This window comes from Zootoca vivipara, chromosome 2 (assembly GCF_965207765.1).
Source record: "Zootoca vivipara chromosome 2, rZooViv2.hap1.1, whole genome shotgun sequence".
Classification (NCBI taxonomy): domain Eukaryota; kingdom Metazoa; phylum Chordata; class Lepidosauria; order Squamata; family Lacertidae; genus Zootoca; species Zootoca vivipara.
The window spans coordinates 35,165,512-35,191,692 of NC_142584.1; the positions used below are offsets into that span (position 1 = coordinate 35,165,512).

The window sequence follows — 26,181 nt, forward strand, 5'->3', positions numbered from 1 at the left end:
CTCTTTCTGTGGATTTTAAGTGCTTCCAAAACCTTTGCTATCCAGTACACAGGTTTTTCCCCCTCTAATAGTTTAAAATTGGATCCTCAATTCACTCTTGCATTGAAGAAAGATATTATTATTCCTAGTCCATTCCCAGGGGAGTGGGTAGGCATGCTTCTTGCAACTGCAGGATAAAGGTAAAGGTAAAGGGACCCCTGACCATTAGGTCCAGTCGTGACTGACTCTGGGGTTGCGGCGCTCATTTCACTTTATTGGCCGAGGGAGCTGGCATACAGCTAGTCCTCTTTAAAAAACAAACAAACCAGGATAGCTCCCCTGGGGTCCTACCCTTCTCTCTGTCCAGCCCTAGATTCAGACATAGGACAGTGTTTGGGAGGCAACAGGGATAATACCACCACCACCCCTATTGGACATAATATAGTCTGTATCAGGGACTCCTGTGCATCTCGCTATCAACCTCATCACCATATCACTGCAAATATATTGCCAAAGAAGGAATGGTCTTTCCCACTCCACAGGGCTAAGCATAATTGCTGCCTCCAACAATTATAGCAAAAAATTTCAAGGTACATTTAAAATCCTTTCACTGCATCTACTTTTGGGAATCACTGTGCCCATTCAAACAAACAAACAAATAAAAAATGCTGATTAGCATACACCACCAGCCACTAATTTACACTTATTCACTTCAGGCTATTAAGTGACGCACAAAAGATACTCCTTACTGAAACTGCTCTATGAAACAACCAATGATACTTGTCCAATTGTTCCTTCCACTTAATGGTTAAGGAATAAACACACACACACACACACAATGGCAGTGGGGAGGGGGAGAAGAGCTAACTTCTCCGTTGAGCTTACCTTGCTTCTCTCCCTTGCATACAATTCACATACGTTGAAATAAGTTGCCTTTGAATCCAGACATCAGTACTGATCATCAAGTATCTAAACTCCGTCTCAGACAAACTCTTCCTATATTCATTCCTGCCACTGTGTTACGCACACAAGTCAATCTCGATTTGCTCACAACATGAGCTTTCGCAATCTGAACAAGCCCAGAGAGATTTAGTTCCTGAAATTCCAGTATAGCAACAGATTCTAATTGAATCTGCCCAAGATTGCCATATTTTGCAAAATATGGGGATGATCTATTTTGCCCAAACAAACTAGACACACTGGGACCTTAAGAGTGGTCATGGCTGAGGAAATAGTCAAAGAGAACACAATAGCTATCCCAGCCTTTTGGCTGAGGGTTTCGGACTACAACTCCCATCATCCCCTGCCAACACAGCCCCTATGCTGGCTGGGCAGTTGTAGCCCAAAATATTGGAAGGCACCAGGCTGGAGAATATTGGACTCCCAGACACAACCCTCCCACATAGATTACAGTCAAGCTTCCAGAAAGCACTAGGGACAGGCATGGAAATACAGGACTCTTAAAAATTAAAAAGGGAGACTGTTACGGGCTCTTCATAGTGAACTGGAACAAAGAAAGTGTTCATTATGGCAACAGCTTCTGAAGTTATGTCACATCTACTCAGAGATGGCACTGTCAGAAACAAGATATCTTCCCAGTTTACCCTCCCTTGTCTATGGAGCAAGGACAGTCCAGGCTCAACTTCAGTGGCACAGCAAGGCCAGCTCTAGAAAATCTTTCCAATTTCTGTTTCTGAGAAGTAAATTAACAACGAGGAAATAACAATGAGGTGGGAGAACAGAAGTTGAGACAGACAATCCGCTTCTGTCATATGTATGGGATCTCTTGTTTATCTGCATGTAAGCATCAAGGAAAAACATAGCAATGAGGGAAGTTGGAAGAGCAGCTATGTCCCTTCCTCCCAAACTGTTTAAGATTTGATAGATGCATGGTGGGTACTTTTATCATAGAGGGGGGAAGCGACTCACAAAATGGTTCCTGCAAGAACTTGAGTTCAGCTTTGACTCGCCATTACAGAAACCTTGGGTGTTTTCCCTCCCCAATACTCTGTAATATACTTATGAGGGGCAAAAGGTTCATCCAATTAGGGCTGTGAACACATTACAATGCAGGGACACGTGTGGCGCTGTGGTTTAAACCACTGCACCGCTTAGACTTGCCGATCGGAAGGTCGGCGGTTCAAGGCCCCGCGACGGGGTGAGTTCCCGTTGTTCAGTCCCTGCTCCTGCCAACCTAGCAGTTCGAAAGCACACAGTTCAAGTAGATAAATAGGTACCGCTCCAGCGGGAAGGTAAACGGCGTTTCCGTGCACTGCTCTGGCTTCATCAGCAGCAGCTTAGTCATGCTGGCCACATGGCCTGGAAAAACTGTCTGCAGAAGTAGACAAACACCGGCTCCCTCGGCCTGTAAAGCGAGATGAGTGCCACAACCCCAGAGTCGTTCGCGACTGGACTTAACTGTCAGGTGTACCATTACCTTTACCTTTACTTTTACACATTACAATACTGTTCACTCTGGCTCCATTTTTGAAACCATGTGCACATGACATTACCCAGGATCCGGAGCAATCCTGTAGTTTCTGGTAAAATACTGCGTTCTAATGCAGTTTCCCTCAAGCCAGCCACAATGCAACTTGAGCACTGTTTCCTTATTTGAGACTCAGCTGTGAAAGTTTCCTTTCCATCGGGATTTCTGGGGGTGGAAACTGGGCAGGGAAACTAAACAACCAATTCTTATCAGATGAAGATATCATTGCCCAGTCTCTCCCACTGGCATACACATACAGCAGGTGACTTCAGTACACATCAACCCTTGCTGGTGTGTACAGTGATGGGCAAATTTGACTTGAAACATGAGACAAGAACAAACCCCCTCGCTGTGTTTAAACCAGTAATTTGTACACAGATTGAACTATACTGAAATTAGACCTACCAAAATCAATGGACCCAAGTTACTCAATGTGACTCCTCTCAGTAGGACTAGCACTGGGTACACTCCAAAATGTTTGGTACCTGGGATGTAGAGGAGACTTTATCTTTGCTCTTCACAGGGCCTACTTTAACAAGAGCTTTTTTCACAAGCTGCAGCAGAATGGCCTTTTCGGTTTGTTGCAAGCAACCTTTTCTCCTACAGACACCTGGAGCCACCACCCTGCATATGTTGCACAATCAGAATTCCATGGGAGCTTTGTCAGCCTAACATCTTGAAACAAAGGTGGGCCAATCCTGCAGGCATGAAATGCTTAAAGAGCATTCCAGCGTTGGGGGCAGGGGTCATGCTAAGGCGGGCCTTGAGATCACAACACATTTATCTATGGGAATTTCACAAGAAGGAGTTCTTCTAGGTTCTCCATAGCTTTGCTTTTTAAAAGAACAAATCAGGAAGTGGTACCGCAGCCTTCCATCGAAGAGCACAAACCCCATCCTTCCTTGGGGGGGGGGTGAACTTGATCATATAAACAGCATCAGGGATGCCCACCAGACTGTGAAATTAACCAGGAAGCAATAGCATGTACAGTATGACCAAGACACTAAACATGAATGGGAGATTATCAGGACTTTTTGTGCACTGGGGATAGCTGGCAGGATAGTGTTGACTTTTCTCCCCACAATAGGCAGGTTCTGCTATGTTTTGAACACTACACAAATGCCACATGGCAATTTACCTAAAAGGCTACAATTACTCTCCTCCAAGAAGGACAAAACATAGCTGACAGCTACTGATTTCCTAAACGACTAAATGCCACCAGCAATAAGCTAGGCCAGGCGACCAGGCCACCAGAAACCCTGAGAGATCTCTGAGAAGACTGTCCTCTCCCAGGAATGGGACATAAGGCTTGCAAAGAGCCCACTGCTGGAGACTGCGAGATACCCAAGGCAGTTCAGGCCCGATGCTTACAGTTATGCTCCAAAACGACAGAACAATGTATTAGAAACAAAGGGATTTTTAGTAGTTGACTTCACTGCTTTTGTATATAAAAGGAAATGAAAGAGAAATATATCCTGTTTGGATAAGGTTTTATGGAAGACAAGCAATTCGGTATATTTCATCCATTTGGATTTATATCTTGTGTCAAAGGAGAGGCTACAGTCCATTCTTCACTGCCAAGTTTGAAACAACCTTGGATTAACAAGGAACAGGGTAAAAAATGCATTCAATTATTTCCTTTTTCAATCATTTTAAACACCCATTGCCTGCTGTGAGGGACAGCTCCAGCCTTTTACCCTCAGCCAAAAAAAACACAAAAAACACAAAAAACCCTCTCTTCCCAATGCCTAAGGGAGGAACTAGGAGTGTGCAAACAAACCCCACACCATCAGTAGGTAATAAACTTAGATCAGACAGGTGCTTGGTGCGCATCCCTCAGCCCCTGTCAGGCCAAACATGCCAGTCCTTCCCCTGCTGGCCCTCTAAGCTCACCCAGGGCAGCAGGAGCTGGGATGGCAGGGTCACGGGTGGGTGCAAGCCACAGAGCCTAGCCGCACCTGCTATTCATGGGGGTCTTTTAGCAGCAGCCCTCCCCCACCACTTCACACTAGCAGAGGCCGCTCCTCCACCTAGTTCTGGGAGCCTTTTCTGTTCTTTCGGAGGTTTCACTTTATTATTTTGGTCACTGCGTGATTAGAATGCAGAGGAAAGGCAGGATGTCTCGCAGGGCTTGCTGTGAACAGCAAGATCAAATGCATTACCAGGATTACTCTGTGGGCCACTCTGATATAATATGCAGCCTCTGGGTTCTGTGTCTAAGTCCTCCTGCAGGCCACTTGGTTCTGAGACATTGGACCGCCCTGGGTTAAATCAATTGAGAGCACTTTTCGGAATACTCCCCGCACCATTTTTAATGACTCCATCTTTTGAAAAGACCCCTTTAAAGCAACACCCAACTTTACAATTCTGCTTCAAGCTCTCCTCCCTACAAAACTCAATTTTTCCAGTCAATAATATATATGCTATTGGTTTTCCATGACCTTTACATTGGCTGTTCATAATAAAAATAGGTGTTACCCTTTTTAAAAGGTTTGGGGGAAGGGAGGCAAAATCCTAACAACATGGCCATACACACTCCGGATCTTTATAATATGCATATCTTCATGGTGAAATCACGTGAATATTTACTAAATGACAGCTCAAGCCTCATGGAGTGGTCCATAGTCTCTGGCCACAAGAGAGTAAAATTCCCTGGATTGGTTCCTGGATACCATTAAATGTGGGGCCAAAAGCTCTCCGCTTGGTCACATGGTAAAGGTAAATCTGCAAGTTGCTACCATGCAGTGGGTGTTTGTTGAATTCCTGGCTTAATTTGCCAAACTTTTAAGATTTAATCTACGGGAACTCATAATGGGGAAACAGAGGAGAGAGGTGCGGGAAAGGGAAAGTATCAATTTGCTATTGCTGGGATCCCCAACTTGCTTTTTCTCATTAAAATCTATATTTTTTAAAAAAAACACACACACACCCCAAAAAAGTTCAAGTTTCATTAGAAAAATGTTCTCAGGAAAGCACAGTGGAACCATGTATACATGACATTAGCCACAATCCATATCTATCCTGTCGTCTCTGGAGGAATACTCCTGCCTGATGTTTTCCTTCAAACCAGCTTCCATGCGATTTGAAAACATAAACTTTGGTTAAGCTGAGGTTTTTTGAGATAAAAGTTCAGGGGGGCTGCAGTTGCAGGGAAACCCAGCAGATAATACAGATCAGGTGGAGACGTCTTCACCACTCTGGTGTGTAGAGCAACATGCAAATGCAGTGCAGGGACGGGTGTGTGTGTGTGTGACCTCACTGAAGCAGCAAATGTGCATGGAGCTTCTTTTATGTATAATTTGTCCACTTTCCTCTTTCAGCACCTGCATTCATGTCAATATACAGAGAACTGGCAAATGGAATGCCTAGCTATGGCTGGAAATTGGAAATCTGGAGAAAATACAGTACACATTTGTTATGAAATGAAAAGAAGTTTACCTCAAAAAATGTGAAAGTGAAGGGGGCAACTGAGAACTTTCATAAGGGTGTATGTTGCAGCACATTCCACAAATCACGGTGCTTCTTTTTTCTGTTGATGATTTTTGTTTTGAATGTCAGCACCTCTGTTTCAGAATTCTTTGACAAGGAAAATTTTTATCAAGTGTGATGGGGGGGGGAGAGCTTGCTCTTTGCAGTTTTGACTTTCTCTGTTCCTCATCACAAACAGAAAGTCTCAATTAAATTTCGGACTGAATCACTTTTTAAATAATAATAATTATTACTACTACTACTACTACAGGTTATAACCAAATAAAACTTCTTAGAAGGTGATGTCTTCACAAGAATGTGAGCAGGGGTGGGGTGGGGGCGGAAATCCATGCTGTACCCAAATCCAATAAAATTCTCACTTTAAGTCTAAGCCCTGGCCTTACAGTTCTTGAATCGACCAATAAGCCCATCCAAAGGATGCTGGGTAAATCAGAAGCAGGTCTGCCATATATCTGAGGTGAATTCGATTAAACTATGGTCAATTTGCATAGTATATTCAAACAAATTTGAAAAGGGCCATTGGCTTCGTCAGTTAATGTAGAATCGGAGAAATAATCGTACACAGTCCTTCAGTGCTTCTTTGCACTCATTAGTGCTTTAGCTATGTTTATAACTAGCAATACAGGGGCATATGGGAGAAATGAAAGTTTGCTACCGGTAATATCTAAGGCAGGTTTGTAGACCCTCAAGGGCACTGCTGCTGAAATTCCCTAGTTGTTACTGCTCAGGTAGGCTATTCCTGCTCAGAGCTGCCGTTCAAAAAAGTAAAATAAAGAAAGAAATGCTGCCTGTTATGATCAGATTTGCAGCAGATGGCCAGAGTCACCCCCCCCCTTGTTTTCTCCTTCTCAGTTAAGACTGCTCAAGGGCTGAATGTGATTTGCTGAGTTCAGCAGGAGTAATAAGAAGCTGCCACAGTGCTGCTCTGCTTGTCCAGCTGCCCCCACTAAGCCTCCAAGTAAGGTGACATCTTTTTTTCTCCTGCCCTGAAAATCTATCCAGTATTTCCATGCTGAAAATCATGGAATCATAGAATTGCAGAGTTGGAAGGGACCCCGAGGATCATTCTAGTCCAACCCCCCGCAATGCAGGAATATGCAGCTGTCCCATACGTAATACAATTCTAATTACTGTCATCATGTTCTTTGATGGCTACTTTTCATTCTCGATCTGGCTTGCACCTGGGACAGGTACCCTATTACCTCACACCAAGCTCCAGCAGGAGGAAGGGCGGGTGTAAGAGTAACAAATAAATACATTACAGCACAACATTTAACTTGCTTGCTTAAAAGGAAATCTCTTCTACCAAAAACCAAAACAAAACTTTGGTTCCACCCCGCCTATGTTTGATGACAAAGAATAACAAAAAGCCTGAAACAGAAGTTGCAATTCATTAATGCCTAGAAAGCATTAGGCTAAGAGATCAGAGCCCTTGTGGAATGTGAGGTGTCACCAAAAGACAAATGCGTTATTTGGCTATGTATCTGATCCTAAAAAGAAGGAAGCAGAAACCACATGGCTCAATACAAGTAAATTAAGAGTGTCTACTTTATATTAGTCGGTTGTGAAAGTATGGGGAGAAGGGGACATGCTACAATGCAAACAGAGAACTGTCAATTAGAAGGAGAGCTTTATTGTTTGAACATAAATAATTTGTCATGGACTCCTGTAAAATTCAAAACCTAATTTAGCTGTCATCTCCCTCCCTGTAGGATGCAATCCCAGGCACTACACGTTTGGAAAATGGGAGCAGCTGCTAAGGGCCCAGCTCGAAGCAGAAATTCTCACTGTTTGGGTGATATTAATTCTTCATGGAATGTGTGGCAAACAATCCCGACCAAAGTTGGGGGTGGGTGGGTTTGCACCCTGTTGCAACACAGTTTTAAATCCTGCTTGTGTCTCGTGCAAATTTCCATAGCAAAGGATCGGTCAGTCAGTCACTTCTGGTGTGATGAAGATTTAGCTAAACCACAAAGAAAACCCCCTGAATGGACACGTAAGGCATTACGGATTTCCTGCGCTGATGCTTGGGGAAGTCAAAGTTTCCAAACGTCCTTTATTTTAAAAGGGGCAGGCCATATTTCAAAATGATACCCATGGTTGCAAAACATCACAGCCCCACAGACTTTTTAATGATTATTTCAGGCTCATGGCCCATAGTGTTATTTATTTGGTAATTCCATGTGATTAGGGCTATTCCAGCCCGTAGTCTTGTCCCTTCTGGGGATGGAATGAATTCCCTATCCATAAATGCCCAAAGGCAACAATGAAACACACACACTCAAAGTAACTTGCACAGAGCACTACTACAGTGTTGAGACACCGTCCCAGAAGAAATACCAACACTCAAAGTTCCCACAGACATACCTTAACAAGGCCCAGGATTGGGGGCCAATCATTCTGCTAATTTGTAAGGTGGATGCCAGGTCAGAATCCAAAGTTGCTTATTCCAAAAGCCTGGGATAAGGTATCACGAAAACGTATCCCACTAAATTCCTGGCTCTGGTCCATTCACCCACACCCCTCCTTTGGAAATTTGGCTCATTTCCCCCAAGTGGTGGATGGATCTACCATGGGGGTGGAGGCTGAGAAGGAGGAGGAGGAAGAGGTGGACGTGGACATGGCAGTATGGAAATGAAGGAAGAGGAGGTGGTGGAGAAGAACAAGGAAGAGGACAAGACTGCTCCTATGTCTACAAGGAACAGAGGTTCCCAGGGACCGCAAGCATGTCCATTCTGTCCACAATAATGCAAAAATCTATCAAAATCAGCTCCAAGTCCTGACTATCCCAGCAGCAGCAAAGTAACTGCTATTTCAAGCTGATGGTTGCTTGCTTAAAACCTCTTGACCTTTTATGAACTTCCATCCCCTGGGGTTATCGTCTTGAACAAAAGTGAGCTTATTCTTCTGCAGAATCCAAATTAAGACTATGTGGTCACTTGAGAGCAGAAGAGGAAATACTAGAAACCCAGGCCTAAAATGTGTCAGGATTGGAATCTGAATGAGAAACTGGAAAAATTTCAAGCTATTTTTTTTAATTAAGTAAAAATTATTAGCTGCCTTAAGTTTTTAGAGAATTCAGAGGAGATAAACATTTACGCATAAAAGGATCACATAAATGAAGCTTACCATTGGTGAAAGTGTTCACGTAGTACCTTCGTCCCTGGGGAGACATATAACTCTGCCAGCCGGGTGGGAGGTGGCCATTTTGAGTGTCTTCTCCGACTTGAGGTATGACCTTCCTAGGTTTCTGATGACAGGACAACAGAAAAAGCCTGTTAAAACTTGCTTCCAGATGATGATAAAAAGATTGGACAGAACAGGTACAGTATGAAATTCTGAGGTATCTTTTATTATTCCTGGTGGTAAGATATGGGAAATAGGAGAGGTAAACACTCCTAAAAACCCAAACACCCCAATTATCTTCCCATCTGCAGCCTGGGAAATGTATTCAGACTATCTTCTGTAAAGCACAGACGTTCCCTAAGGGCAGGGAAGATGGTGGAATGTCGTGGAGCCAGTATTGTAGCTTTGACAATCCAACATATCATTGCATGTGACTTTTGGGAAACAGAAATACAGAACACTGTCTCCAAGGAGAATTAATCATATAAGCAGATTCTGTGTCCATACTAGGCTCATAGATAGACAGCTATTCTGTTATATAGATATGCTGTTATACAAATCATTATTATAAACACAACATGCTACCAGTACACCAATTGAACACCTATACTGTCAATCCTCGGCTCCTGGACGCCTCCATTTTGGAACATTGCGGCTCCCGAACACCGAAAACCCGGAAGTAAGTGTTCTGGTTTTTGAACATTTTTCGGAAGCCAAACGTGCAACGCGGCTTCCACTTGAGTGCAGAAAGCTCCTGCAACCAATCGGAAGCTGCGCCTCAGTTATCGAACATTTCAGAAGCCAAACAGGCTTCTGGAATGGATTATGTTCAACAACCGAGGTTTGACTGTAATACACATCTGTAAGAACAAGCATGATGAAAATTATCAGCAAAGGCGAAAACACACTATGGCAAATGGAATTCCCCCCCACAACCTAATGGTGCTCCTCAATTATGTTGATTGTCCAACATTATTTCATTATCACCAGTACCATATTTTTCCGTGTATAAGATGCCCCCATGTATAAGATGCCCCCTATTTTTGGGTACTCCAAATTAAGAAAACACCCCTCAGCACTACCTGTGTATAAGACGAGCCCCAATTTTAAATCTAATTTTTTGGTTTTTAAAAAACCCGTCTTATACACGGAAAAATAAAGTACTGTATATTCCTGCGTATAAGACTACTTTTTAACCCAGGAAAATCTTCTCAAAAGTCGGGGGTTGTCTTATACGCCGGGTCGTATTTCTTATACGGCGAGTATATCCCAAACTATATTTTAACTGGAAAAGTTGGGGGTCGTCTTATATGCCCAGTCGTCTTATATGCCGGAATATATGGTATATTTGGCTGGTGGTATTCAATCCTATAAACATACAATGGCTGTCAACATAGGTAAGGTGTCCTTTTGGCTTCTGGAAGAGGATTTTTAAAAAAGCCTCTCCAAATCAACCAACTTTGTGTCCAACACCACCTTGCCATTTAAATTTTCTTGTCGTAATCAAACCTGCAGAAGCAATAAAGGACAAGGATTTAAAATTCTAGAGCTCCAAGCTTTGGGGGAAATTATCAAATCTTGAGATTAAGTTCGGCATTTTGCCCCTAGGTCCAGCCAACACTCTGGAATCCTGTGGCAAATGACCCTGGAGGTCTGGCTTCTCAAATGGCCACCAGGGAATTTTATTGTGGCCAGAGAAGCATGGAAGGAGAAGTGGAGGCAGTGAGAACTGAGAACAGCTGCAGTAGGAATAAGCAAACCACCAACAGAAGGCACACTCAAATACTTACACTACCCTTCCCCAACCAGTGTCCTCTAGATGTTGTTGGATTACAACTCCCATCTTCCCTCATAATTGGCCATGCTAGCTGGGGCTGATGGAAGTTGCTATTCAAAACATCTGGAGGACACCAGGTTGGGGAAGGCTGATACTGTAACTCAGGGGAAAACAGCACTATGCCACTGAACAGCCCTGAGACCCCCCAGTACTGCCCTGAGACCATTGGGTATAGGGAGGTCTATAAATTCAAATAACAACAACTTGTATGGTAAAAAAGCAAGGCACTGCAATTAGGAGAACCACTTATCTCAAGCAGGCTGTGTGTACATATATTCATGTGTACACATACACACGCAGCCTCAGCTAATGGTCTCTTTGACACCCACAGTTCCCATCGCACCCTAGCCTTGTAGCCACACATTTGATGCTCTGCCCTGATCACATGGGGACAGAGAGTCATTAGGAGCAAATCTGAATGACACTCCCATTACACTGCCCTCGTTTTAGCAGGAACCGGGTGGAGGAGGCAACCCAATTAGATCTCCAGCTCACTATCCTATAAACTTCCTTATGTAATCGCAATGGCTAGAAACAGCAAGGTGCAGAGCAGAGAAAAGCCTGGGCAAGGCTCCAAGACGATGACAAGCAGCTGTGCATGAATAGCTTTTGGCCGTGTACACACAGCTGGGAATCTTAGAACGAGCTCTTCTCTGACCAGTCAGGGGTGACGTACGCCGTAATGCGGCCCTGCTCCAACAATATGCCTCGGGGGAAGAAGCTGCCCAAATGAGTAGGTCAACGACGGAACAGCAAAGAGGTAACACCAAAGCCCCTAAGTCTCATTATCATAGTAGCATAACAGCATTACTCATTGCAAAAGTATGCACCACACATAAGCCGACGCTGTTCCTGCACACAATGCCGCCATACAATTCCCAGGTGTTTTTCAGGTCTCCACACCTAAGTCGGCATTCAGAAAACCATTGGATAGTTCACTGTCGCCAAGGCTACATCCCACTGTCTGGGATTACATTAAGTGGGGACTCTGATAAACTTGAGCTCTTCTCTTCCTCCAAGCAGTGCCACTGCCTTGGCCTTTGACTTCCAGCAATGATTGAACCTCTCTGCCTCGGCTATACTTTACTAACGCCAGAGGCTCGTTCTCCTTGCTTCAAGTTGGCAACAGCTAGGAGGCAGGGCAGGGAGTATTGAACACCTAGTCACCTGTGGCGTGATACCCTGATCGTGTCACTATTGACCTGTACACCACTACAGTACTTTATTCTTCCACTGTCGCCAATTTTGTGGCAAAAACCCAGGGTTCCCCGGTGAAGTATTGAGTCTCAGTCAGGTAGAGTTAACAATGAAGATTAAAGTTTAAAATATATTCGAAACGCTGTCACTCTATTCCAGGCATCCCCAAACTGCGGCCCTCCAGATGTTTTGGCCTGCAACTCCCATGATCCCTAGCTAACAGGACCAGTGGTCGGGGAAGATGGGAATTGTAGTCCAAAACATCTACAGGGCCAAAGTTTGGGGATGCCTGCTCTATTCCCTCTCAGTCTTGTCCCTGTCTCTAACTCACTCTAACTCCTCTATCTACCCTCCCAAAAGAACCAACTGAACTAACTCTCAAAATCAGGTAGGCTCCGCCTCCAGGCTTTCTTATTGGTCAACCTATTAACCCTTTCTCTCCCCCAATACAAACGTATCCCCAAAGAATGGGCAAACACCACATCACCCTTCAAGAATGAGCCCCCAGCTGACAGCTTCAAAACCCTTTCCACTGATGAAGTGGGAAAAGAAGAGGTTTTAAAAAAAAAGGCTGAAACTTTAGGCTTGGGAAGTTACTGTTATTCAGTCAGTCTGAAATACACAGGTAGCTGCCTTACAGTGAGTCAGTCCATCTACACCAGGGATGGGGAACCTGTGGAGCCCCAGATGTTGTTAGACTCAAACTCCACATCAGACATATGTAAGTGGCACCTCGTGTTATGAACTTAATTCGTTCTGGAAGTCCGTTCTTAACCCGAAGCGTTCTTAACCTGAGGCACACATTCCCTACATAGGCCTCCTGCGGCCCTGGAAGAGGAATTGCGTTCGTATCCCGGGGCAAAGTTCGCAACCACCTACTTCCGGGTTTGTGGAGTTTGTAACCCGAAGCGTTCGTAACTCGAGGTGCCACTGTACTTCAGTGGCATTTTGAAGGGAAGTAATAATAATAATAATAATTTATTATTTATACCCCGCCCATCTGGCTGGGCTTCCCCTGCCACTCTGGTGGCTTCCAACAAACATTAAAATACATCAAATATCACAGATTAAAAACTTCCCTAAACAGAGCTGCCTTTAGGTATTTTCTAAATGTCAGGTAGTTGTTTATATCTCTGACCTCTGATGGGAGGGCGTTCCACAGGGCGGGTGCCACTACCAAGAAGGCCCTCTGCCTGGTTCCCTGTAGCTTTGCTTCTCGCAGTGAGGGAACCACCAGAAGGCCCTCGGTGCTGGACCTCAGTGTCCGGGCAGAACGATGGGGGTGGAGACGCTCCTTCAGGTATACTGGACCAAGGCCATTTAGGGTTTTAAAGGTCAGCACCAACACTTTGAATTGTGCTCGGAAACGTACTGGGAGCCAATGCAGGTCTTTCAAGACAGGTGTTATGTGGTCTCGGTGGCTGCTCCCAGTCACCAGTCTAGCTGCTGCATTCTGGATTAATTGTAGTTTCCGGGGTCACCTTCAAAGGTAGCCCCATGTAGAGCGCATTGCAGTAGTCCAAGCGAGAGATAACTAGAGCATGCACCACTCTGGCGAGACAGTCCGCGGGCAGGTAGGGTCTCAGCCTGCGTACCAGATGGAGCTGATAAACAGCTGCCCTGGATACAGAATTAACCTGCGCCTCCATGGACAGCTATGAGTCCAAAATGACTCCCAGGCTGCGCACCTGGTCCTTCAGGGGCACAGTTACCCCATTCAGGACCAGGGAGTCCCCTACACCTGCCTGCCTCCTGTCCCCCACAAACAGTACTTCTGTCTTGTCAGGATTCAACCTCAATCTGTTAGCTGCCATCCAACCTCCAACTGCCTCCAGACACTGAGATGAGGGCAATTGTAGTCCAAAAACAGCTGGAGCCCGAAATGTGGGAAACCCTGCACTAAGCTACAGTTCCTCCCCTCACGAAAATTCAGCACAGCACTACCTCAAGCACAGCACTATTCAGCAGTCAGTTCACCTGGCCAGCTACAACTCATCAGGTGAGGTATATTCTTCTATGAGCGAAGTATCTTGAACATGCAAATGCCACTGGGTGCAATTATAAACAGGAAGGTGTGAAAAGCTGGGGGAGAACTTTGAGGCTCCACAGCAGGATAGCTGGAGGTTAAACAGACTGCCATGGCCAATGATGAGAAAAATACCTTCTAATTAATATTTGGGCACCTGGAGGCAACTGGTAGACAAGGACTGTGTTATTTGGCAGAGGACTAACTAGCAAGGGCAGGAGAAGACAGGAGCAGTAGGGTTGACCCATGGGTTGCACAATAGGGAAACCCACTTTCTCATATGAGGATAGGGGGAAATAATTGACAGGAACCGTTCTCAGAAACATTTTCACTGTGACCTGGAGCCCACTGCAACAAGATCACGCTCCTGTATCTCAGGATCCCAGCTTTCTACAAGCTGAGCAGACAAAGCTGCAAGACAACATGTAGTAGTAAAATCTGCATAATCCAACACTACAAAAGCTACAGCGCAGGCGAGTTACAGTACCAAAAATAATTCTTTGTCTATTTATTTAGCAATGGCAATTTTGTACTTTGTTAGCACCCATCTGTGAACATCTGTCCATGAACAATCTAGCTTTCTGTACAAAATACTTGTGTGTGAGAGTTCCTCCAACCCACCCTCCCTCCCTTCGTCTCCGTCCGTCTCTGTCTCTGTCTCTCCCTCTTGCACACAGCTCCATCTATACATACGGTAAGATGCATTTCCCAAAAGCACCATATGGGGGCTGTGCCTGTGTGCCAAATAGCTGAACTATACATCAGCCAGCTAAGAGAAAATATTCTGTTTCAGAGATTGCTACTGAAGTTGTATACAACTTCCAAGCTGACATGGGAAAGGATTTCCGCTCCAGGAGGAATCCAGTGAGCAATGTGTGAACAGCTGGGATGGCAAGAAATCAAGGTAGAAACTACACCTGGTGCCCTCCAGACTTTGTTGGTCTCCAACACCCATCAGCCCTAGCCAGCATGACCAGTGGTCAGGGGTGGTGGGAAGTGTAGTCCAACAACATCTGGAGGGCACCACACGGGCTCTCCCTGGACTATATGCTACTTAACAACCCCGTGTACTCTCCTCTTTCTCTCTACCACAGTAATATGCAACAAAACAACAACTCATAAGCTGAAGGTTCAACTACGTAAGTGATCATGTCATGTTGAACATTCTTGTTTTCCAACATGTTGCCAGGGGAAAAGGAGGCAATGCGGCACTGCTGCTCCACTGGGTGGTTCCTCCTAAGAATCTAGTTACAGGTAGGTAGCCGTGTTGGTCTGAGTCGAAGCAAAATAAAAAAATTCCTTCAGTAGCACCTTAAAGACCAACTAAGTTTATATTTTGGTATGAGCTTTCGTGTGCATGCACACTTCTTCAGGTATCTGAAGAAGTGTGCATGCACACAAAAGCTCATACCAAAATATAAACTTAGTTGGTCTTTAAGGTGCTACTGAAGGAATTTTTTATTTTCCTCCTAAGAATGTTACTCTTGGATGCATTTATCAGCTACACTTCCGAAAGTCTAGAGCAAGGTGTTTTGGGGCTCAACTGCGTGTGAAAATTCTTCTGAGCAAGAAAGCCTGTATCTTCTAATCCCACATTTGGAAGCTGGCTGTGGGTACTCAGCATGTAGGAAGGACATGTTGTACATGCCCAAAAAAACTACTACACAAATGATCCAGATTCAACCCTGACTTTGAAAATAAGCTTCAGTTCTGTTCTGAGGCATATGTTCCCCTGAGTACAGTATATTGAAAGCTTTGTATAATATACATTTAGTCACCGATACATTCATCTCCCTTGGGAACAGCCATGCTTTGGCTTGAAATGAACTCAGAAAAAGGATTCTAGCTTTTGTCCCAAACTTAAAGATAAAATTTTACAGAGATTTGTGATGGCTGGATATAAATTTGCTATGATATTTTCGCATGCAGTTGTTAAAGCAGCTTCATTCTTAGAAGCATTCCAGCAGAGATCACAGATTATTAATTTTTAGACAGGGTAGTTGAGAATCACATATACCACCTTAAAAACCATGCTCTGTTTGCTTCTGTAGCCCACAAAAAAAGTTGTTGTGTAAGCCTGCCCAAACGTAACCTTCATCTTCAAGACACACACCAAATATCAATGCAGAAGTATGTCCATTCCACAGAATTTGCAAACCATTTGATATATTTGGATTCACACACACACACACACACACACACACACACACACACACACCCCAAAAGGTGCTACCCACAGTAATTTGCTACAGACAATGAATTCACCCAAGCAGAAATGAATACAGTGAGTTTGGAAGGAAGGACGAACTGTGCCCAAAACCACATGCACTTTTGTTTTGTTTTGTGAAGATCTACTGTACTGTAGATCTACTGTACAGATTTTCATGCAATTCCTCTGTTACTTGGCTGAAATGGGCTCTTGTGCAGGTTACTGCACGTAAATATCCAGTAGTGTGCTTAGTTTTAATGCTCACAGTGAAACACTGCAGGGGATATGTTATGTGGTGTTGCTACACTTACATACTTATGATGACTACTATAACATTTATATTCTGCCCTGCTATTATTCCTATACAGATAAGGTCTATGGAATCGTGGCAGTTAGCTGTAGTTGGGCAGCCATAACAGTTGCAGAAAAATATACAAGCTGGTCCTTCTTCACTGTTCTCAGTCAAAATGTCATACTAGGAGCCCAAGAAGATCTTTTGCTTTATCATCAGCTTCTTGTTAATAAATACACTTGCTCCAACATTTGGTTGTGTTTTTCCCAAAATGAAAAAAGAAAAAAGAAATCTACTCTCCCACACACAGACTCTCAGGATTTCTCCCTTACCTTCATTTAGCAAGACCTAGTGATTTCTTTTTCTTTTTTCAAATGCCAGGGCTTGGCTGGCTGCATTGTAACAATTTAATGGATGAAGCGTTAGGCACTCATTAAAGCTGCTCTGAGAGATGTCTTCTTTTTCTATGTGCGAACGTTTTTAACGATTAAGAAAATTAGCTATATCCTGCCCCTTCAGACATTCTGGTTTCTTTCAGCCAAACCACTAAGAGTTACATAACGACGAATCTTGGAACTCCATCAAGTTCCCCATGCCCTTCCCAGACTCGCTCAGCATCAAAGAGAAGCTCAAGAGGATGAAGGTGACCAAAGATATAATTATGGCCAAGCTTCAAAATGGAAGGGTGTAAAACATTTATATCTGCAAATATAAACATTTATCAGTGCATCTGGCTCTTCTCCAAATAATGCCATCTTACCATTGGTGATTTTGCCCAAGTCCTTTGTAGAAATTAAGTCCCAAGCTGGAGCTGGTCACAAACTAGTTCTCCCTCTGTGAGATGGAGTGAGGAAATTACCCACTGCTTGTTCTGCTTTGTGTGTGAGTAATGAGCCAGTGTCCAGTATCAAAACTCAGAGGAAGGGCAAGGGTCAGAGGGGTGTGTGTGTGTGTGTGTGTCAAACACTTCAGCACTTCCCTTCCCTCAATTTTGTTCTTTGGAAATCAAAAGGACCCATTCTAGAAGCTTTCCAGATGTGAAGCTTCTGGAAAGTCTTTTCCTCTGCCAGCTTTCAAATGTCTGTGTAGGTGATGGGGAGCACAAAGCGAGGGTCTGTACCACTGACCAACTGCTCCTCATGCACAGACAGGACAAACAAGGACCGCTTTGTCAAGCTTCCCTTGGTTCAGTCGTAGCCTCTCTGGCCTCCCATGTCCCCTATTTCTGTCTCTCTGGGGAACTTTTCCCTTGAACTTACATCAAGCCAACCCTTTGTACAAAGATTGACCCGGCTTGTGTTCAGGGCTACAAAGTGAAACATAAACTCACATGGCCAAATGGGCACTGTGAGGACGTGGGATCTGGCATATAGAGGACAAGCTGTACTTATTAGTTTTGAACTAAAGAACACTTCTTTCCCCATGTACACCCCCAGCACCCTATAAACAAATGCTTCACTTTTAACCATTTTCTCAGGGCAAGACTGAGAACAAGAATGTTTGCACCACAGCTTTCCCTCCAGCATCTCAACAGAGAGCATAGCTTTCCACATTCACTCTGAATTGACTTTGTGATGTCACTACATAGGCAGCTCCGATTGGCTGTGTGCATGCTGCAGAGGAACTGGCAGTGTGTTACAATCACAGGAATGTGAGGAGGCCACTAGCAGGGGAAAGTGACACAAGAACTGCTGCTGGGAGTGGAGGTGAAAACCAGAGGACAGGTTCAACGTAGGGGAGGATGCAAGGAACCGTTTCAGCCCTGCCAAATGCCCCAATTCCATGTGAACGTGTTTGGAGAATATTTGACGCAGGGTTGGTTTATGTAGCTCTGGCCAGTGCCTGGATGGGTGATGGCCTGAGAACCACATTAAGCACTGCCTTGGATTGTCCAGGTGGGATATAAATCTAAGAAAAAAATGAATAGCCTGACTACTGCGGTCCATACATTTGCAACCTCCTAGTTAGACCACCATGATGCTCTGTATGTGGGCTTTCCCCTGTGCTAAGTCCGGAAGCTGTAGCTAGTATAGAACACATCAGCCAGGGTGCTCAGTGGTGACCCTAGGGATGCTCACCCATGCCTTATGTTGAAAGAACTGCATTAGTTGTTTGTCAGTGGCCCAGCAATGTTCATGGTTTTATTACTGGTATAGGGAAAGGTAAAGGGACCCCAATAAACATATTGGCTGTGACATTTTTTACAAACTGAGTGATGTCTGGAATTTCTAATAGCAACGATGCTGGCAGTATCACATGGCTGGTTCAACCATTCCCTTCATAAATTAAAGGTAAAGGTAAAGGGACCCCTGACCATTAGGCCCAGTCGTGACTGACTCTGGGGTTGGGGCGCTTATCTCGCGTTATTGGCCGAGGGAGCCGGCGTACAGCTTCCGGGTCATGTGGCCAGCATGACAAAGCCGCTTCTGGTGAACCAGAGAAGCACACGGAAATGCCGTTTACCTCCCCGCCGGAGTGGTACCTATTTATCTACTTGCACTTTGACGTGCTTTCGAACTGCTAGGTGGGCAGGAGCTGGGACCGAGCAACGGGAGCTCACCCCGTCGCAGGGATTCGAACCACCAACCTTCTGATCGGCAAGCCCTAGGCTCAGTGGTTTAACCCACAGCGCCACCTGCGTCCCAGTATAGACCCAGTATTGCTGGTATATAAAGCCCTAAACAATTTGGGACCAGGGTACCCAGTGGAATGCCTTCCCCATTACACTCTGGTTTGAGCCTTTAGATCTTCCAGGGAAAAGCTTGATGTGAGGATTGTCTCACACACAAGTGAAGTCTGGACTGGACTTTCAATGGTATAAACTATATACAGCTTGGCTTCTGAGAACCTCAGTGCCTGCCCACCTTCTTTTATATACCCCTAACTACTTCCAGCATTCCTAGCATCTGATTTGCCCTTCCTAACCTCTGCAAAATCGACATCCAGAAAGGAGTCATTCTGAATTGTAATTTTAATGATTAACATTAAGGAGATCTAATTATGTTGGTCTAATAGATGAGAATTATATTGGCCCAGAGTTTTTAAACACTGAATTCTAGCTCTTCCTAGCAAAGCTAACACTTTAGTGAGAATCATGGACACACCCAAACACACACACACACACACACAGCTCTCATTAAAGTATAATACATCTTTCCACACAGCCACTGTCTGGCTGAGCTAAACTGTGAATGTGGTCCATCTGTGAACCTATGGAGATGCCTAGGGCTGCACAAGCTGACGCCGCAGATTTATGCTGCCTGCGGAAACATAAGACAGCAGCACATGACATCCTGACCCATCCTGAATAGGATGCATGTCCATGGCGAAAGTTCAAGCCTTACTCAACAGAGAAAACCACTTCTCATTTACAAACTGCAGGAAACCCCCACAAGAAAAAGAGGGACCCTGATGAGGAAACATCTGCGCACTTGACACAGTTATTCGTGCAAAGGGGGTACAGTTTGCACTATTCACTAGCAAGTCCAGATCCTGAAGTAAATTAGCTAACTGTGAAGGTGATTGCTTTTAAATGTTTTTAGATTAAAACATTTCAAAACAGATATGCTTATTTTAAATTGCATAATTTCAAAATTCTGGTGTTTACCATCCTGGGCTCCTTTGGGAGGAAGGGAGGGGCATATTATATATATATAGATTGCAGGTAACTTCTGATGGTTGGCTACCTCTGATGCAGACAGATCTCTGGCTGGTACAGTCGTACCCCGTTTTGTGGCCGGGATCCATTCCGGAGCCCCGGCTGCTAGCCGAAAAGGACGGAGGGCAAAGCGCCGTGTCGCAGAGCAGTTTGTGCTTATGCACATGCAAGAGTCACAAACCCGGAAGTAACCCGTTCCAGAACTTCTGGGTTTTCAGCAGACGTTCACTGGAATGGACGCTATACAAGGTGGACGTTCGCAGAGGTATTACTGTATATACCGGGCATCCCCAAACTTTGGTCCTCCAGATGTTTTGGGCTACAATTCCCATCATCCCTGACCACTGGTCCTGTTATCTAGGGATCATGGGAGTTGTAGGCCAAAACATCTGGAAGGCTGCAGTTTGGGGGTGCCTGATATATACAATAACAGCAGCACAATAAAAGCAAAATATGAGTCATTGTAACAGGCAACTTTTTTAAAAAAAAGAAAACAATGTTACAAAACAGGCCACAGACAAATGTAACACCTTTCAAAATCGTGCATGGTTGTGTTAGCTGCAATTTACCAGCAAAACAATGACTGCAAACCTTGAGCATATTTTTTATTACATATAACTTGTTACTGTCTTCCAGAGAATTCTAGCCTGATAAAGCTGGTTCCGTTTAACTTCCTCTCTTTGGCACGGTTCAATGTAGCTGACACAGGCTGCGCTGCTAAGAGATGTTGGAAAATGGAAACAGGTCAAACAGCTGCACTAAATGACCTAGTTCCTTCGCAGCCTATAATTCCAAGTGCCTGAATGGGTTGAGCAGGACCACAGGACAGAGACAGAACATGTGCTCTGTATGTAGAAGATCCAAACTTCAGTTCCCAGCATCCCCCTTGAAGAAAGGGCCTCAGGGACCAGGAATGCAAAAGAAAGGCCTTTTGCACTTGGAGAGCTGCTGTCCTGGAAAACCTGTGGCCTGTTAGACTCCCATCATACCCCAATGGCTATGCTAGTTGTGGCTGATGAGAGTCTGAAATGTCTAGGAGGAAGCAGGTTTCCCATCCCTGAAGCACATAAATCCAGAATTATCTGATTCCATATGAAATAGCATACTGGTCAGGTCAGGAGAAAAGATAAACACTTGGAAATTATACAACAACATCGTGAAAAGTGTGTTAATGCAACACGAATGCCCAAACCATGGGCAGCCCTGTATGTACCATGCAGTTTATGATTGTGGCAATGACCAGCTCTCCCCACCCCCAGCCCCCAATCAATCACCCTCAAATGTTCATGTTGCTGAAATTTTGGTTCTTCCTTGCATCTTTACAGAACATTTGGTTTCCATGGCATCAGATATACCGTGTGAGATTGGGCTTATATTTAGAAACTGGAACAGGGATCATGTGAGCACCCAAATAGATATGCTCGTGTTGTTATAGCAACCAACAACTTCTATCTACGATTACTCAAATCAAGATTCTTTTCAGTTGGTAGAAGAATTCACAGTTGAACAAAATGACCCTGTTAGGAATCTCAGCTCCAGAGAGCAGACCCAACCTGGGATGAATATTGCTTGTTTTGCCAATGTTGAAGACGAGCAACAGAAACAAAAGCCTGGCATTGCTGTAGTATTTATGACTGGGTGGCATTCAGCAGTTGTACAGTTGGAGAGAACCCAAGAGGAGCAAACATGATGGTGCAGCTTAGCCCCCGATGACCCTTTCAAGAGTCACTTGCCCAAATGAATGAGAGATGTACCAAGCCCAGACTGCACATACCACTCTCGCCACAAGCACACACTATGGCGTTAGCAGGACACCTCTAAAGGGCTTTGTTGCCCTCTTGAGCTCTGGAGAATAGGCTCATTGTTGGTAGCTTTTCAGCAGTTCTTGAACTGTCAGAGTCACAAGGCAGAGAGACCAAGGACAGCTGCAAAGTAAGAGCTCTAAGACTTGCGTCACACGTTCAGAGAGTCCACAGCAGGCATCCCCAAACTTCGGCCCTCCAGATGTTTTGGCCTACAACTCCCATGATCCCAAGCTAACAGGACCAGTGGTCAAGGAAGATGGGAACTGCAGTCCAAAACATCTGGAGGGCCGAAGTTTGGGGATGCCTGGTCCACAGCATAACCCAAAAGGGGGCACATCCAGGCTTCATAAACTGGGGTTGATCAACTTAACCTGGGTCTGGAGACTTGCAGTTAGATGCACATGGCTTTCTATATGGTCCTCTTCAGTAACTGAATGGACGCTAAACTAAGCCTAACAAGCATACTCGATCCAAAGCCCCAATGCCACAGCTTTCAAGGCCCTCCAAGCCCCTGGAGACCAACAGGGCTTTGTTCCACTTCAAGTTTTCTTTACCTGCAGCCTCTCCTCAGAACCTTTCCAGATTTTCATTTCTTTGAGTGATAACTTTTCGTTTCTTGCCAGTGTCAGTGCAAAACATCAACACAAAGCTGACCACTTCACATTGCTGCATGGCAGGGCCAACCCTCTCTCGCATTAGCTTGTTGCAGCAGGTGCCGCCAGGGCAGCAGCCTATGCAGCACAGAACACTGCAGCACAATGCTCTGGTGTGCGTGGAAGCACCCCCTATTTTGCAGATAAAGTGCAAGAGTGCTTGCTTGCCACCCATTGTCTTCGGGCTATTTTCCCCTCAAGTTTTAGCACACTGAGTGAAGGTGGTTAAGGAATGACAAGCAGCTGTACAGTCCCTCTACTGAGAGTCCCACACATTGCTGTGGAGGACCTGTGGACATATTCTACCAATGGTAAGGTACAGCTGGGGCGTTATTGATCTGCTTAAGCTAGAGGTGGGCAACCTGTGGCCCTCAGCCCAATTTAGGCTGTGCCCACACTATACCTTTAAAGCACACTCAAAACACAGTCCCTCCCCTCAAAGAACCCTGGGCACTGCAGTTTGTTAAAGGTTGCTAGGAATTGTAATGCTGTGAAGACCAAACAACAGTGCCCAGAATTCCTTGAGGGAAAGAATGTGTTTTGAATGTGCTTCAAAACTACAATTTGTATGCAGTGCTAGTGCACACAGGAGCAGAGACCCCTTAGGGAGAGGAGAGGGGAGCCGTGGGGGGCTAGAAAGAGGGGGACAAAGTCCTATGCAAGGAATAAGACTCCTGACAAAAGCAACCTGTCCCTCAACATGCAGCCTGCTGCGTAGGGAAGGAGAGAGAGAATGTAGCAGTAAAAGAGAAAAGAGAGAGCCAAAATAGAGTGGCCCTGTATGTGGCCCCCAACAGATTAGCCTTTAAAGAATATGGCCCTCAGCATAAAAAAGATTCCTTATGCCTGACTAAAGCCCTGAGGCTGGTGTAACAGGGAAGAGTCAGGCATCACCAAATCTACATCCAGCCTCTCTGGAGGCAAAGGTGAACCCAACCTATATCTCCCTTCCACAGATTAGGGCCAGGACACAAAGATGGATGAGTGTGAATAGGAAGTTAAGAGTCAAGTTATTGGCATTGCTTGGAATTTCAGATTCTCCACTCCGGTTCAAAGTTGTGTGTGTATCTAAACAGAACTGGGAACCCCAACAGGAAAGAGTTGCGTAAGATTAAACTTTGATACAACCGGCCCTCCAAAGAAAAGAATCAGATGCAGAGGTGAGTCTCGAGAGTCCACTTTCTGTGAAACAGCATTTGCCTATAAATCGCTGTATGCTTGCAGGAGCCTGATTTTTATATACTTTTCATCCAGCAATATGCAAAGACATTTCATATGCAAGACTTCATCCCCACACTTGGTTTTTTAAAGGATCTCTCAGTTGTGCAACAGTGACAAATCTGGTTTTATGCACATCAAAAATCGATATGAAAACACTAAAAGTGGCTTGGAAACACGGTATATAGAGGAAAGGGGGTTTGTTTGAACAATAAAGACAGGTGATCATTTCAAGGCTGCCTCTTTTGAGAGACAAGCCTGATAAGCACAATATATCTATTGCAGGCCTATAGCTTTTCAGACTGTAGGTAGAGATCGAAAGGTGGGAAGGATTCAGTAACCTAGGCTACCCCTTAGCATGCTTGCAGTTCTGTCCAAAGAAACATTTTTAGCACCCACCTGCACTCCAGACTCAAGCTTACTTCTACATCTATTGTTCGTGAGAACACGGTCAGCCGCACAGTAGCTTCTCCTAGTGTCGCCGACAAGCCTCAAGCAAGAGCACAAATGGAAACTGAATGGCTGCAGAGGGCCTGGTTCTCTCTGCCCCAGCCAGCAGTGCTTTGCTGTGCAACTGCTCTCTCTCTCTCTCTCTCACTCTGTAGTAGCCCTTATTAAAGGAAGGGTCTTCTTCCTCTCTCCCTCCCTCCTTCCTTGGTTTGCCTATGAAGATTGCCGACTGCTTCCCTCATTTGACTGTGCCACTGGGGAAGTGGAGTGGAGAGGAAAAAGCTGAGCGGTTTTCTATTTGCTTGCTTGCAAGAGAAAGTAAATTGGGGTAGGTGTGGGGAGAAGAGAATATGGAGAAGGAATTATCCATTTCTTTATAAACAGGCTAGGTTTAAGAGGCAGCTGCCTACCTTCCAATATTTTACAGAGGAAATACAGTGACACTTCTATGCATGAGCGGGTGGGTTTGGAGGGCAGAGTCAAGCAAGCAGCACAGCCTAATGGCCCATGCAGAGCTAATAATCTAGATTCAAAAGTGCCAGAAGCAGAAAGCGAAGGAAACTAGAGGTTCATGCAAGCCAATGGCTCCAGATGACAAAAGCGATGAGGCACACCACACTTTTCAAAATTCCTTGTACTTTGCAAGTCTCCCCTTTTAAGCCCCCCTCCCCGATCTTTTCCAAGTCTCCCCACACTTCCTCCTTAATTTTCTGAGATCAGTAACTTAAAGAAGGAGGGAGCAGGCTTGCCAAAGGCTTTAAGGCAGCCCCCATGCTGGAGGCTCAAACAAGAACACAGGACTTCTGAAAGCCCCTGCAAATTCACAAGCAAGCTACTTTAATTCTGAGTTAAATTCCCACTCAGCCAACAAGGAAGGATTAAATCCTGCTACCTTGGCTGCCAATGCAGAATTCAAACCTGTCCTCCCACCCATCAGATGACGTCACCAGTGACATAAGCTGATGGGTAGGTGGCCATGGTTTGGGGGAAATGGCCTCATGGGTCAAAATTGCACGGTGGGCTGGAGGAGCCCCACTCCTGCTATAAGGTAAAACAGTGTCTAGAATAGAGATCTACATACAAGCTTGTTTCTTTAAGGCTTCAGCTTAAACTGAACAGACATGTGTATGGCACAAAAAGACAACAGGGAAGGCACCACTTGTTTAAAATTGTGGTGACTAGATGAGACAAACTAGATGTCTGTCCCGGATGAATTTTGAGTGTAGCAACTGATACGCAATGGGATTCACTGCTGTGTGAGCTGGAGAAGAAGGGGACCAGAGGAAGAATCGTTAAGAACACAACAGCCTACTTTCAGTTTATGACGCTGCTGTAAGAAGAATTCGGAATTTCCCCTCTCCCTCCCCAATTCATACACAATTGTGGCTCCAATACGGAGAGGATTCCAAATAATATGACAACTCTAATCTATTTAACCTCTATGGCTAACATCCCAGTCTACATGAACTTCAGGTTACCATCCTAAACCTACTTTATTAGTGAGTTGTGGACTTACTTCTGAGTAAACATGCACAGGATTGCACTGTCTAGAAGTGCTGCCTTTTGCGAGACTCTGTGAAACTCTATTCCATATGGGAATTCCATAGCTACCCCAAACTGCCGGGGGTTAACAACTCTCCTTTGCATGATTACTATTTCTGAGAAACAAGCAAAGATTGTTTCCAGATTTTCACAGGGGTTCATGATTTTCTTTCAATTTACTTTAGCATTTGATTTGATCCCTGGGTGTATAA

At 44.8% G+C, this 26,181-nt stretch overlaps 1 protein-coding gene across 2 annotated transcripts in view; it reads right to left on the bottom strand.

The window, feature by feature from the left end:
* The window catches only part of GAS7 (growth arrest specific 7), a 132,776-nt gene that overhangs the window by 62,038 nt on the left and 44,557 nt on the right, over window positions 1-26,181 (bottom strand). The window contains exons 1-2 of one of the 2 annotated variants that reach the window (XM_035104614.3): window positions 17,404-17,528; window positions 9,086-9,206 (exon numbers count right to left, since the gene is read on the bottom strand). In XM_035104614.3, coding sequence (XP_034960505.1) covers window positions 9,086-9,206; window positions 17,404-17,406 — 124 coding nt within the window. In that variant the 5' untranslated portion in view covers window positions 17,407-17,528. Of the gene's footprint in view, window positions 1-9,085; window positions 9,207-17,403; window positions 17,529-26,181 lie in introns of those variants that run through there. The other variant, XM_035104613.3, reaches the window with a different exon arrangement.